The 15878-nt window shown below is 44.3% G+C and overlaps 1 protein-coding gene across 1 annotated transcript in view; it reads left to right on the top strand.

Annotated features, from left to right (window-relative positions):
• Nucleotides 1-15680, top strand: part of MTARC2 (mitochondrial amidoxime reducing component 2) — a 27645-nt gene extending 11965 nt beyond the window's left edge. The window contains exons 3-7 of the mRNA XM_007464318.1: nt 570-732; nt 1706-1846; nt 14421-14482; nt 14556-14627; nt 15554-15680. Of these exons, the coding sequence (XP_007464380.1) occupies nt 570-732; nt 1706-1846; nt 14421-14482; nt 14556-14627; nt 15554-15680 (565 nt within the window). The remainder of the gene's footprint in view (nt 1-569; nt 733-1705; nt 1847-14420; nt 14483-14555; nt 14628-15553) is intronic.
• The last annotated feature ends 198 nt before the right edge of the window (nt 15681-15878 follow it).

Genomic DNA, 15878 nt, shown 5'->3' with positions numbered 1-15878 from the left:
TGTGGCCTCTCCCGTTGCGGAGCACAGGCTCCAGACGCGCAGGCTCAGCGGCCGTGGCTCACGGGCCCAGCCGCTCCGCGGCATGTGGGATCCTCCCGGACCGGGGCACGAACCCGCGTCCCCTGCATCGGCGGGTGGACTCTCAACTACTGTGCCACCGGGGAAGCCCCAGAGTTCCAATTTTAACCGGGTCTTGCCAGACTCCAAGCTCAGGGTGCCCTTACCACACCACCGTTCTTCTCTTCTGAAAGTATCCTAAATCCTTGGTACTCAAAGTGTGGTCCGTGGACCAGCAGCCTGTAGCTTGTTAGGAATGCAGAACCTCAGGCTCCAGCCCAACCTCCTGAACCAGAATCTGCATTTCAATGAGGTCTGTGTGAGTTACAAGCCTATTAGGGTTTGACAAGCTCTTCCCTGCTCCCTCCCCCTCTGTTTCTGCCCAGCTTTGGCCCACAGACCACTTACTGGTCTTCTGGGAGAGTGAGGTTCCAGCAGCACTTCCCTCTTGACCCCATCACTCGGTGTGTTGATGAAGAAAGTAACCTCACTGCTCTCTGTGACCCTTCCAGGGTGTTTGGTCTTGATATCCAGGGCAGGGACTGTGGTGATGAGGCTGCTCAGTGGTTCACCAACTTCTTGAAAACAGAAGCTTTCAGGCTGGTTCAGTTTGAAAAGAACATGAAGGGAAGACCATCAAGCAAAATTTTCCCTTCTGTCGTCCAGAATTACCAGGTGAGCTTGCAGAGAGCTGCCCTTCACTTCTGGCTTCCTTCTGGGCCACAAAGAGCCTCTCTTGGGGCCTCAGTTAGGAAAGTGTAGGGATGGTCCTGGGGGGTGCTACTGAGGGTGCTCCCTGGGCAGGTATCAGGGATGGAGAGGGAAGTGGATGAGAGCCTGGTGGGCTCTCCAGGATGCGTGGAGGATGGAGTATGGGAGGAACTGTGGAGGGAGAAGCCAGGGGTGACTCCCGGGGAGATGGGGACTCAGGAGAGGATGGGCTGGGAGGCAAAAGTGAAGCTTGATTGGGACTAAATTCAGGTTTCCTAAAAGTACAGAAGCAGACTTTCTCCAAGTCCTCCCTTCACAGCCAGTGGGGTGTGGTTGTTTCCGGGGCTGAGAAGTCACCTCCTCCTGTGTCAGCTACAGCCCCCAATCCAAAGCCTTTCATTCTGCCGTGAGATGAGGTTCAAAATGCACCTCGGGGAGTCTCTCCTCATGATCCCTGAACGAAAAATTCCTTGAATACAGGGGTTTTTATCTGCTGTGTTCACTGCTATTTCCCCACCTAGGACAGTGCCTAATATACAGTTGGTGCTTAATAAATGCATGTGAGTGAATGGTGCTGCTGAAGGAAATCATGGCTAGAGTATAGCTGATTGGCAGGAGCCGATGTCCGGTGGTGATGATGTGGCAAGGGGCTCACTGCTGGGCGCCTGAGGGAAGAAGAGATGTGGCTGGAGGGTAACACTGGACCTGAGCCTGGCTGCTGCCTTCAGGGTGTAGATTGGGAGCCCCACCTGCGTCCAGGGTGGACAGGAACCCTGACTTGGCCGTTTCCAAGCCCTCAGTGTCACCTATCCTTCCTGAGCACCACTCTCCCCTTTTGCACTCAGGTGGTTTTGCTTCTGGATTTTGCTTAGTTGTGCAGTTGGTCTGAGCCATTCCATGGGCAGCGAGGCATGATCATGCTGTGTCCTTGGCACAGGTGGCCTACCCGGACTGCAGCCCCATCATGATCCTCTCAGAAGCCTCCCTGGCAGATCTGAATACCAGGCTGGAGAAGAAAGTGAAAATGGACAATTTCAGGCCAAATATCGTGGTGGCAGGCAGCAATGCTTTTGAGGAGGTAAGCGGCTTGCTGCTTTTATGCCTGATGCCCAGATGTGCTCCTTAGGCAGTGCCAAGTCAGACCCTCTGAGGTTGGCAGCTGGGGAGGCTCTCCCCCTCCAAGGATCACCTTCGCCTTGTGTGGAGTTGTTCACTTATTACTGCTGCCATCACCTCGCTGGCCTCAGGGGGCTGCTGCTCACTCTCTTCAGTGCTCAGGCCCCAAAGTAAGCAATGGCAACTCCAAATTGTAGCAAGTCTGGGACAAGGCTAGAATGTCTAATCATAGCTCAGAGATAACTAATGGGAAAAAAAAAAAAAAAAAAAAGATTAAGAGAACAGCCATCTCTCCCTTTCCTGTAGCATCCAGGGGTGCTCAAAGATTTGAGACTTCCGGAAGCCACAGACCCCAAAGTGGAGCCCCAGGAGGATATAGGAGATCTGCCTGTGAACCAGGACCTGGGAACATTCCATGCTTGGCCTGAGTTCTCTCCCGGAGGACCCATATACTCCCCTATGTAGTTGAAACTAGAAATTTCCACCTTCCAAAGACTCAGCCCCTTGTAGCCGTAAAAGGACAGCCACATCAGAACCCAGTTGTAACCTGCAATCTGTACAAGAAATACATATAGCCGGGTGTTGCTCTGTAATGAGAAGGACCAGGAATCATATTAAACATTGGGAGTCGGCTCAACTTTGTAAGCACTGGAAATAACAACAACAAATACCATTTGCTGGGTGTTTACTGGGTGTCAGGCACAGAAACAATGAATGGCTTCATGCAAATTACTTAATTCGATCCTTAGGATCAAAGCCTACAGTCTGTGAAGTCTGTACTATTTTCTCCTTTTTAATAAGGAAACAGAAGCTTGCAGGTGTTACACAACTTGTTAGGCGTGGAAGTGGTGGCTTTGGATGAGAACCCAAGACTTGCAACTCCAGCTTCTGAGGAGCAGAGGTCATGGCTCCAGTCTAGAGATTCCAAGTAGTTAACTCTGAGGGGAGAGGCTCTTGAATACCTTATCAATTCTTTGCTCCCTTGGGTGACCACACTTTTTTTGTGTGAGTGAAATGTGCCCCTGTTTGCTGGTAAGGGTTGCCTTTTAGGGTAAACCTTTGCATGGAGGCTGGTATAAATCCGTGCACATGGAGATACCTCAAATTACTTGATAATGAAAAAAATAGCAAAGTATACAGAAGTTGTCTACTTGTTGATATTATCCTGTTGTTTGTTATCTAATTTCTTTAATTCCTCTCTACATTTTTAAAAAATGTTTTTAAATTGACCATCTATCATGGGCCAGGCGCTGTGGTCCATAATAAGAGCCCTGGATACAGAGATAAAAAGATACAGATCCTGCCCTTCAGAATTTCCCAGCAGGAGAAGAATGGCCAGGAGACAATGACAGCTCAGCGTGAGGAGTACTTTAATGCACATGCTTATCAGGTGCCAAGGATGCTTAGAAGTAGGGATGCCTAAATCTGCCTGGAGAAGGGGGGTGTGGGGTCAGAGAGGGGTCAAATCAAGCTACCCGGAAGCCATGCTGCATAGCTGTGTGTGCTGACGAGGGGGAGTGAGGGTTATGGTGGGTAAAAGGAGGCCACCAGTTAGGAGGCCTAAAAGCATGACAGGCCATTACATTAAGCGTGCCTGGGAGCATTTCAGAATCATAGGAACACTGGGGGTAAAGGAGAAGCGGCAGAAGGAGGGTGGACCTGGAGCTGCCTGAAGGCCAGCATGCCGAGGAGTTTGGATTTTATACTGTGATAATGATTTTGAATGAGGAACTAATTATTGTTTGCCTTCATCCAAGAAATATTGCCGAATTGCATGGTATTATGATTTGCACGCTATGACCCTGGCCACTCTCTAGAAAGTGCATGGAAAGTTAGGGAAACTGAGGCAGAAATATCAGTGCCATGCTTCATCCCCAGAGGGAGATTAGCAGGACTTACCTGAAACCTGCATCAGAATCGTGATATGCCTGTGACTGTGTCGGCAGCACCATCCCAGGTGAATCTTGTGCAAACAGTGCCTGAGGAAGCATTGATTTAGGAGAGGTGAGGGGGCAAGGGTTACGGAGGGGGTGGGAGATAAAGAACATTCTCAGACCATCAGCTCCTTGAGGGAAGAGACTTGATTTCTCCCTAGGAATAATCTAGATTTGGTGTGACCTGAAGTGGATAAAATTTGATGGTGCTCTTTAAGAAAAGAAAATATCAAACCCAAAACGAAGTGCAGGGTCTCGAAAGGGTCTGGAGCTTGAGGCTCAAGCCTCATTAGCGGAATCCCCAGTAAACCCAGCTATTTCTCCTCTGTTCTCCTTTCCCATGCTGATGAACAGAGGGCACAGAAGTATGGAGTCATTAGACACTTGTTAAACACCGAATGAAATTAGACTCGGTGTTAATAATGCAAGTTACTAAAGACTGATTAGAAATTAGTCCAGGAAGCAAAAATTCTTGCACAGGACTCCTGTAACTGGCCCATTCTTTTCTGAGAAACTTTCTTTTAGGGAATACAATTTTTCTTGATTTGTCTCCACTGAAGATAATAATTTTAGTTTAAGATCTTGAACCAGAGGAATAAGAAGAAAAGATAATCCCATTCCCGGCTAAAGAATTTTTGCTTTTCTGTAACTTGTCAACTAAGAAGTTTTGCTCACCTCTAACTTGCTAAATTGAACCTAAGGCTGATGTAAATCTAACCATATTCTCTTAGGCAATTTGAGAGGGTGGAATCTTTTTTTTTTTTTTTTTAATATTAAGTGACCTCGTACCCCCAAGTCCGTTCGTTGTTTTGGTCCCGCATTGTGATGGATGGGCTTACAGAAATAGTACATAAAGTAGAATACTTTTATTTGAATAGAAGAGTCCTCTGGAAATGCACATTAAAAAATCTTTACTATAAAATCATGCTAATGCTGCTGATTTATTCTCCCTTAACTTAAGCAGACAAAGAGTTAAGGGCCTGATGAGCTAACCTGTCTACGTGGCACCATCACACAACTATAACCCTTCCAATCAGTGGGACTTTGTTAAATATTAATGTAAAATGATAATACAGATAAATATTTCATAGACCAACTAATAATAAAAAATATAGCAAAACTAAGCATGGTACAAAAATTCAGGCCATTATCTATTGCAGAATCAGAGTGATAGGAGGATGCATTGTGCAACATTTACTCTTTGTGACCCAAAGCACTTTGTACTTTTACCGTGTAACTCAGATTAAGCAGATTTTAAAAAGCGGCTTCCTTTGATCCAGTGTAGTGTGTTTGAATTCTGGGAACGTAGAACAATCAAGTTTGAAAGTAATAAAATTGACCAATGCTTCTTATCTCTAGTTGACCATTACCCATATACACCCTGCCCTCACACGTGTAGCCTCCCCCATTATCAACATCACTCACTAGAGAGATACATTTTTTTTTTTTTTTTTTTTACCAAGGATGGGCCTATACTGACATCATAATCACCCAAAGTCCATAGCTGACCTTAGGGTTTACTCTTGGTGTTGTACGCACGTGGTGGACTGCAGGGGCTCCCCTCATCCCTTTATGGCATGTCTTTCATGTAAGGGGTCCCGTTTTCATCTGGGGAGCTTTTCTGACATCCCCACTTTGATAGGAGCCTCAAGCAAGGACCTCAGGTAAATTAGTCCTGATTTCGAAAAGCTAACATGATGAGCACATGGGAGACAGGAGTCCTGGGTGGAGGGAGCAGTAATACAGTCACATTCCTGAAGAATTTGCCAATGGAGTTAGTGCCTTTATTTAAGGAGATCTCCTTATACATTTGCTTTTTTTGTTTCCATCTCAGTAACTCGAAATATTTGCCACAGAGACGTTTAGGGGCTGAGAAAGAGAGAACAGAAGCATGTGAAGCCAAACCCTAGAGAACTTCGGCCCCTCTCGTATCAAGGACAAATTGGAGGACGCTTCTTTGGGCTTCTTTCTGTACAGCCTCACAGAGCCCTTTCCATCACTGCATCCACGCAGTAAATAAAACACCCCTGAAAGCCCGCGGCAGGAAGACAGGTGGACTTAGAGTAGGAGGGAATGGGTAGAGATCAGCTTGGGCTGTGTTTTCCACACTGGAACAATCCCCATCCCGAGTCCCAGTTGCAGTCTGGGCAGAGGAGCTTTTTAAAGCCCCCTGGTGACTCTGGCTTGAGCCAGGGCAGAGACTCTCTGGCCTGGGGTTTTCCTTGGGAGCAAGGTGATAATCAGATATGTCTGACTCCTGGCTGGAGACCAGGAGGGCCGCATGGTCCTTCTGTCTCTGTGAGCTTGATCTTAACCTCCTTGAGCATCATTTTCTGATCTTAAAGTGGGCAAGTTTTACTAAAGGATTTTAAAGGTTCTTTGCAGCCCTAGAGCTGTACAATTCCTGTTGCCTTTTTCTTCTCTCTGTTAATGTGTGTGTGTGGGGGGGCGGTCAAAAAGACACTTTACCACAAAGGTCTCTCAGACCCCCTCTCAGACATGACCTCTTTTGTTGGCTTTTTTTTTTTTTGCGGTACGCCGGCCTCTCACTGCTGTGGCCTCTCCCGTTGCGGAGCATAGGCTCCTGACGCTCAGGCTCAGCGGCCATGGCTCGAGCCCAGCCGCTCTGCGGCATGTGGGATCTTTCTGGACCGGAGCACGAACCCATGTGCCCTGCATGGGCAGGTGGACTCTCAACCACTGCGCCACCAGGGAAGCCCATGTTGGCTTTTTTTTATTGAAGTATAATTGATTTACAATGTTGTGTTAGTTTCTGGTGTACAGCAAAGTGATTCAGTTATACACATATATATGTATATATTCTTTTTCGTTCCTTTCCTCTGCGGCATGTGGGATCTTTCTGGACCGGAGCACGAACCCATGTGCCCTGCATGGGCAGGTGGACTCTCAACCACTGCGCCACCAGGGAAGCCCATGTTGGCTTGAAGTATAAGAAGTATAATTGATTTACAATGTTGTGTTAGTTTCTGGTGTACAGCAAAGTGATTCAGTTATACACATATATATGTATATATTCTTTTTCATGTTCCTTTCCATTATAGTTTATTATGTTATTGAATATAGTCCCCTGTGCTCTACAGTAGGACCTTGTTGTTTATCTATTTTATACATAGTGGTGTGTATCTGTTAATACCAAATTCCTCATTTATCCTTCCCTCCCTTTCCCCTTTGGTAATCGTAAGTTTGTTTTCTATGTCTGTGAGTTTATTTCTCTTTTGTAAATAAGTCCATTTGTATCATATTTTAGATTCCACATTTAAGTGATATCGTATGATATTTGTCTTTCTCTGTGTGACTTACTTCACTTAAGTATGATAATCTCTAGGTCCATTCATTTTGTTGCAGATGGCATTATTTCATTTGTTTTCATGGCTGAGTAATATTCCATTGCATATATGTATCACATCTTCTTTATCCATTCCTCTGTCAATGGACACTTAGGTTGTTTCCATGTCTTGGCTACTGTGAATAGCACTGCTCTGAACACTGGGGTACATGTAACTTTTCTAATTAGAGTTTTTCTGGATATATGTTAGTTGGCTTTTCTTAAAACAAACACTAATGTTGCACATACTATATTCCAACTTTTAAAAAAAAGTAAGTTAACAAACACATTTTAATCTTCCTAACAATTGCATGAGGTCTATTTATCAAGACTTGCCTCACTGTGCTTTTTCTCGTTTATCCTTGGTCCTGAATGCACAAGCCCTTGAGTATGTAAGATCTTGTTGAACTGAATTCAACAAAGGGCAGGGATTTGACCATTGAATTTTGTTCATCGTATCTTACCCACCTCTAAGTATGTTATTTTTCAGATCAAGGAGGAAGTAAAAGCCTTCGAGGACAATAGTACATGGGTACTCCCTTTGAGCAGGTATGATCGCACAGACGTACACATCTGAACATCACGAGTAAGGAGTGGCCATTTGCTTTACAAAACACCCCTAGAGATGAGCCCATCGAATACAGATGTTGAAGCAGAGAAGGTATTGTAGAGGCGGGTAGGAGTCATTGGATGGAGCCCCCCCCCGCCAACATATACCCAACCCTTTTCCTCTGTGTCCTCCGGAAGGCTGTGATTCACACACCTGGACCCAGATGCTGAAGAGCAGCCCAGGCTCCTGCCTTTGGGAATTGGGGCTGGTGGCTGCCTCTCCCAGACTCTGCTATTGGTGGGTATGGGACCCCCAGCACCTCAGTCAGAAGATGAACCCCAAGGGGAGACTAGGATCTCTTACTGTCCATGAAGCATGGAATCCTCAGAACTCTAACCTCCCTGAGAGGAGCCTGGTGTATGGATGGGACACGAGCAGCCACATCAGCCCCGCAAACTATCCCTCCGTGAATACACATCAGAGAGAGAGAAAGAGCCACATCCCAAGGTCTCTTCTTTCCTTTTTTGTAGCCTGTTACTGGTGTTACGAAAAGTAGGTGACCCCTCCAGGGAACAGAAGCTAGCTTTGCTGGCTTTATCCAGCTTTGGGACGTCCTTCCCTTCTGCCTGGATTTTCCAAGTCCAAGTGCCTCCAAAGGGCAAATTCCTCCCGGTACATTTATTCTGCATTTAGGTTAACAGAAATGTATCTCCCGTAATTCTGTAGGATGTGAGGATGAAGTGATTTACTTCTTTGCACAGGGTTGCTCAAACACAGTGTCAGGAGAAAGCCTTGAGGGCATCTGGAACCAGGGCTGCAGAGAAGTAGAAAGCTTCTTAATGATTTAATTCAAGAATCTTTTTAAGATACAGTTAATTTTTTTCTGATTATAAAAGTAATTTTTTAAAGTACCACATCCTCTGTATACAGTTAGAAAATTACAGAAAAATTTAAAGGAATAAAAATCCCTCACCATGCTACTGTCAAAAAGTAGCCAGCAGTAACATTTTATTGTGTTTCCAATATTGTTTGTATGATATTGTATAGATAATTTTGAATTCCACCATTTTCACTTAATGGTATATGACAAACACATCTCTATCTTTACAAATTCCTCATCAGCATAGTTTTCATAGTTCCATATTAGTTCGTCACAGAACTATGCAATAACTTATTTAGCCATTCCTGTATAAATAACTTATATAGCCATTCCGGTCATTTAGGCTATTTTCCATTTCCCCTTACATGAATAATGAACAGCTCTGTAAAACAGTCTTTGTCTACATTTCTAAATTTACTCTTCAGAAATGCTGAATCAGCGCTTTAAAGGCGCTCCGTATACATTGCCAAATTGCTTTGCAGAAACCCTGCACCAATCTATATTCCCACAAGCTCAGTGGAAGTATGCCCTTTTTCTTGTACTCCTGCCAGCATTGATGCCTATAATCTTTACTTATCTGGTAAGTGAAAAGTCACGTCTCATATAAGTTGGTAATTCTCAGTGTATGGCATCCAGTGTTAGTCAGTCTGTGAAGGAAGTTTGACCATGAGGTAGAGTTTTACTTCGGCTAAGGAAACATTTCCTGCAAGTTCATATCATAACCAAGATTCTGGAACATTCCTGTTGGCAACAAACATTTATTGAGGGCTTCCTGGGTGCTAATCTCTGAGATGGATGCTAAGATTACCAAAGTGACCTCACTGTGTCTGCCTGCAAGGGTCTCAGGATGAAACAGGATGTAGGGCTCAGTAGGAGAAGGGTTGTGGTACTGGGAACATAACCATGTTATGTTTCTCTGGAGCCCGGAGAAAGGAGCCCGCAGTGCAAGGTATGTGTGTGTGTGTATAGGGATCTTGTTGTAGGAAGAATGCCATGGGGTTTCTTTATAGGGAGATTCGAACAGGACATTAAAGAATATTATTTTGCTTGTGTACCTTAAAAATAGAGAAACAGATTTTGGTCTGAGATAGCTTAACTGTACGGTGTAATGGGAAATATCTATTCAGTCTTCGTCCCCTGTTCCTGGCACAGCTCCTAAAATCCTTGGAATTTCCTGACTGACAAGGGTGACAGGAACGTTTTTGTTAATAACAAGCCCCTTTCAATCACACCTAAGTTTATGGTAATGAGGTGAGTGTCAGGATGGGTGAGGCAGGTCGATAGCTTCAGGAGGGAGCTTGGTCACCAGAAAGACCAAGACATGATTGCAGTGTGGAACTTTCAGCCCCACCCCAGAGTTCCAGGGAGGGGAGAGGGGCTGGAGGTTGAGTTTAATGATTTAATCAATCATGCCTAAGTAATGAAACCACCATAAAACACCTAAACGATGGGGTTTGGAGAGCTCACTGATTGGTGACACATCAGGGTGCTGGGAGGGTGGTGCATTTGGGGATGGCACAGAAGCTCTGCCTGTGCTCTTCCCCCATACCTTGCCCTGTGCATCTCTTCCATTTGACTGTTCCTGAATTGTATTCTTTATAATAAACTGGTAATAGTAAAGCACTTTCCTGAATTCTGTGAGCTCTTCTAGCAAAATATGGAACCTCAGAGGGGGTCATGGGAACCCTTGATTTATAACTCGTTGGTCAGAAGCATGGGAGACTTGGGACGTCTTAAGTGGGGCAGTCTTGTGGGACTGAGCCCTGAACCCATGGGGTCTGTGCTAACTCAGAGCAGTTAGTATCAGAATTGAGTTAAATTGTTGGACAGCAGTTGGTGTCAAAGAATTGCAGAATTGGTGTTGGATAAGACACCATGTATTTGTTGTCAGAAAGAATCTGAGAAACTTTCTAGACTAAAATGATGTTTTTAAATGTGTCGTTGGGATTATAATGCTTCGTATAAAAAGTACAACGAAAAAAAGAAAAGAAAAATTTATTATAAAAAGCAAATAATACTATTTAAACTTGAGGAGCCTTCCAAATATATTGCTATAAATATATACACACAGGTATTTATACAGATTTGTTTTACATAGATGGAGTCATCCTACATGTAGTATATATATCTAGGTGTGCTTTTTTCACTCAGCAACATCTTGAACATTATTCAGTGTTAATAAATGTAGATTCACACCCTTCTTTCTAATGCCCAAACAGTAAGTCTGCATGCATATAGCCAGCCTCTAGCAGATGACTTTCTGAGCCTATGGTAATCTTGTCCAGACATTGATACCAAGCCAGAAAATTATTTAAAGATTTCTAGACAAAAATTTTGTTTATTTACTTATTCATTCCTTCGAATTATCCCAACATAACTTAAAACTTCTAACAATTGTATGTATGACACAGTATAATGAACTGATGAGTAGCCATTAAAGAATCAGGAGCAGTGGAAGGAAAGCACCGATCATGTATCTGAGGTTTGGGAGGGGAAGGGCTCGGGCTTCCCCGAGTAGTAGGCGAGCAGGGCCTGAGGTATAGATGCCCAAAGGCTCTGTAGCTGTTGGTCTGATTAGAACTGCTGATCTGATCTGTGCTCTTCAGGAGAATTCCTTTGTAGACCACGGAACAGCAGACCCACTCAGGCTTTTGCCCTCTGTCTTTCCTTCTTACTTTCAAATGTCTTGTCTGTCTATGGTTAGTTGGTTATTCAAGAGCTTACCTGGGCCTACATTCTCACCTGGCACTCTCCTCTGTCTCTCTCTCTCTCTCTCTCTCTCTCTCTCTCTCTCTATCTATCTATCTATCTATCTATATATCCATAGAAAAAGATGGAATATATAGATATATATCTATTTCCTCTGTACAAATATATGTATATATCCATGTATACATGTGTATGTATAGCCACAAGTATATATGTATATAATCATAGAACACCATAACATATATAGAGAATGATGGATAAATATTCTCTCTATATAGCTATTCCCTTTCTCTAAATATATGTATATAGCTGTGTGTGTATAGCCATATGGAGAGAGAGAGAGAGATTCATCTCCTGGCGTACCTTTAGCGTTTTGCTGGGCACATGCCCATATGCACTCCAATGAAGGTCTCCAATAAACAGACATCCTCCCCTGTGCTGTTCTGTGTGTTCCTCAGCAATGACTCCAAACCCTTCTTTTATGTCTTTCTCTGGATGCTTCTTGTGATAGGAAACCATGTAGTCTTAATTTAGTGTTTACAAAATGCCTGAAAATTAATAGTAAATTCTCAGGATTCTTCCACAGAGCTGAGCTCTTTACGTATAGTACCTTCCCCTTTCTCCCTGCTTTCTTTCTTGCTTTCCTTTCTTCTTCCATCTTAAAAACTCCATGGTTTTTTCTGTGTTCTTTCTAAATGACCTGGATTTTGCCAGACTGCAGAGAGGCTTCTTACCAGCAGGGGAGCTGTAAGCTCTTGGAGCTGTTTCTGTGCTTAGGGAAGGCACCTCGGGTGTCTAATAGAATGTAATGGAAAATTTAATTTCCTATATTCTTTATTTTTTCTACAGTTTAAAATGCATTATTATTTTCTCTAATAACATAATTAATAATTTCATTTAACTTAATTTGCTTAGTGCATTTTTTTTTTTTTTTTTTTTTTTACTGCAAATAAGGCTTTACACCAAAATGCTGACGATCAGATCAGGATCGGTGATGTTATCATATAAACTGATTAATATTTTAGGAGGTAATTAGAACTGGCATTTGGGGGGATTCATACAATTCATATGAAAACGGGTAATTTGTTATTCTAACCTGGGTACTTCAGTTGTGTAATAGCGTTAAGAGCAGATTAAATGTTTTGTCAAACTAGGAAACCTAACTGAACTTTTCAGACTTCCTGCTTTATATCACAGTCACGAGGCCGACTTTCCACAGATAACGTTGTTTTGAAATATGAGACTGCTCAGCACTTGTAAAAAGAAATTGAACGTTGGCGGGCGTGGGGGGCTACTTGGAAAGCTGAGTGGGGGCGTGGTTCGGTCCGGGCTGCCTGATGGGCTCACGTTCCTGTAGCCGCAGCGCCCTCGTGTGGCGAAGTACGTCTAGCCTTTTTAGCCGCTTCCAGGCCAGGGTACCACAAGGCCCATCACTTCCCGAGGCAGGAGCTGTTATTACTTGGTCATATTCCACCTTCCTCCAGGAGGTTAGCTAGGCACTATGGCTGTCTTGCAGTTTTGCGTTTGAACATTGCTTGTAAAAAGTCCTGGCTAGGCTATAGAGATTCCATTTTACGTTATGTGGGTTTGCCTTTTACAAGGGTTACACAGTTCCCCCCTCAACGGGTTGTTTGGAACGCGGAGTTTATTTCCGCACAGAAACAGTTTCATAAATGATGGTTGGGAACCCAGGGCATTCACAGAGACCTCCTAACTTCAGTCATATCCCGCAGGAGATTTCTGAGTTGGGAAGACCCAGTTAGGTACTGGACTTCCTTTTGTGCCTTTGCTGAATCACCCCTATAGGCCCTGTGGGGTGGGTGTATCCCTGAAAGAGGACCCTAGCATGATTGGAGCCTGGTCATCAGTGGGGAGGGGGAAATGTTACATGAGAGGCCCCACCCTCTGCTCTGCTCTGCTTGCTGCAGGGACAGACTGCTCTCCTTGCCTGTCCCTGGGGAAGTGAGCCCAGTGGGTGAGAGGAATAGATGCCTCATTGCCTCACTTGGAAGCTGATTTCTCACCAAATCCGTTAGACCCATGGTCTCCGAAAACCTCATTTGGGTTGAGATCAGGAAACAATTTTTTCAAAGTCATTTTTTCTTTTTGCATCTAGTTATAAGTACTGTTGGTTTATGGAGCCTGGAGTGAAGCCCCAGTGAAGCCCCGATGCCTCCCGCCTCTCCTCCGGCGGCCTGGACAAACGACTGTCCTGTGAAATTCAAGATTTGCAGATAGATGGCTTTCCTGTTAGCAAGAGAGAGCTGTAACATACTCTCCTCATAAATATATGTGTATATGTGTGTGTATATGAATGTGTGTATGTAATGTAACCTGTATAACCTCCATACATGTGTGTATATATGTATGTATGTGTGTGTGTGGATAGATATATAGATGGGTATAGTTAGAAGCTGGGTGATTAAAAGTCCTGCTTCAGAATCAGAAAGTTTTTCAAACCTAGCTGCTCCAATGCTGAAAAATTGTTTTAATCTCTCTTTGCCTCCTTATCTTTCTGTAAAACTGGGACTAAAATAGTACCTCCCTCAAAGTCCTGAGGTTTGATGGAAGCCCTGAGGCAGACGTTGGCAGGACCTACCACGGTTCAAGGGTGGGAAAGCAAAGCAGGGCCGGCGGCTGTTACTGGCCAGAGCCGGGGGCAGGCTGCCGCTCTGCGGAGGTGGAGGTGATGGATGGATGAGTCTCAGAACTGACTTTTCTTGGGTCATGTCCCACTCATCAAAGAACCATCAGATTGTAACTTGACTTCCATTGTAGCTTAGCAAAACGAAAGAGTGGGCAGTCTTGCAAGCTTTCCGCTTCTCATTATCTATCATTAACTTGACCTGGAGTTGTTTACGGTCCTCATGGCAAACTACCCCCTAGAGAAGATCTATTTTTGCTGGGCTGAAAGGGGCAGGCTTCTGAGACCAAGTCAAGAGCTGGATCCTGGGCTCACCAACACACTGCCTCCATTTGAGTCCTTTTGGGGGAATACTTCGTGGCATCCTCTTGCACTGCTTTCTTCTGCTAGCTTCATAGGACCAGCCAAAGAATAAACTGCTATAAAGACTGATGAAGACTTAATTCAAAAAATACCTTTTTCTTTTCTCCTAGGACACCTGGGGTGAGCTCTTCATTGGCGACGTAGAAATGAAAAAGGTTTTGGCTTGTCCCAGGTAAGGACTCTCTGGGGCGTGGCATGCTCATCGGTTCTTAACTGTCCCCTAACCTTTTGTTATTGTGTGACAGGTGCATTATGACCACAGTGGACCCAGATACTGGAGTGATGAGCAGGGAGGAGCCGCTGGAAACCCTGAAAAGGTAGGACATCCACGTGTCCAGTGTATTTCTGTATTATCCCCATCCTTTGAATCACTTGTGGCTGTAGGTGCTCTGTCTGGGCACATTTCTGCTCTCTGCTTGTTTTGTGTCTGTTGTTTAATGTACGTGAGTACTTGCGGCTTTCTCTTTATTTTCTAGATGGATCTTCGAGTGCTTTGGACAAAATTTTAATTGTATAATCCTACATTTTGAAGTTTTCGTGTCTCTCACATCAATTTTTTTTTTTTTTTTTTGTGGTACGCAGGCCTCTCACTGTTATTCTGGCCTCTCCCGTTGTGGAGCACAGGCTCCGGACGCGCAGGCCCAGTGGCCATGGCTCACGGGCCCAGCCGCTCCGCGGCATGTGGGATCTTCCCGGACCGGGGCACAAACCCGTGTTCCCTGCATCGGCAGGCGGACTCTCAACCACTGCGCCACCAGGGAAGCCCTCTCACATCAATTTTTAATAACCTTTACATGTGTATTTCCAAATTAAAACCTCAAGTCATTTTATTTTTGTTTCAACTCACATTTATTTGATAGAATCAATGTCAAGAATATGAGAATTGTTGAGGAAGCCTGGAGTTCAGGGCAGGTCCATTTTGAGATTGTACGGGCATTTATTTCCATGAGTTGTGAAGCTGGACGTACACATGCAAACAAAGTTTTTATTTTAAGTAACACGTACAAGTGTCTTCTTTTGGGCTCAAAACAAAGCCATAGAAAAACTGTTCAGACTCTCAGGATACTTCTAGAAAAACCAAGATTATTTGCAGTTTGACTAATTGCCAAGACTTCTCTGTCCACATTTTAGAAAAGGCTTGCTGCTTATTTATAGAGAACCTGAGAATGAACGCTTGAATTCCACTGAGAGCACTTAGGTTATTTCCTCTGGGTGCCTAAGGGTGAATTTTTGCTTCTTTCAGCTACCGCCTGTGTGATCCTTCCGAGAAGCCCATTTACCAGTCATGCCCACTTTTTGGGATCTATTATTCGGTGGAAAAAATTGGAAGCCTGAAAGTTGGTGACCCCGTGTACCAGATGGTACAGTGATAGATCCACAAGGTAAAGGGCAATCTTTGCTTCTGGGATGCAGTACCTTGACGCCATGGCCACATTTTCTTGTGTTGAGATGTTTTTACGTTTTGCTGCTTTAACTCTTGGGAGAGAGAGCAGTTTGTGTTCTGATCTTTGGAGCTGGAAAATGCCCCTTATTTTTATTCCCCGCAGCAATCAGCATTCTTGCAGTCT

The sequence above is a fragment of the Lipotes vexillifer genome, unplaced genomic scaffold, assembly GCF_000442215.2.
Source record: "Lipotes vexillifer unplaced genomic scaffold, Lipotes_vexillifer_v1.1 scaffold33, whole genome shotgun sequence".
NCBI lineage: Eukaryota > Metazoa > Chordata > Mammalia > Artiodactyla > Lipotidae > Lipotes > Lipotes vexillifer.
This window is presented reverse-complemented; position numbering and strand designations above follow the sequence as displayed.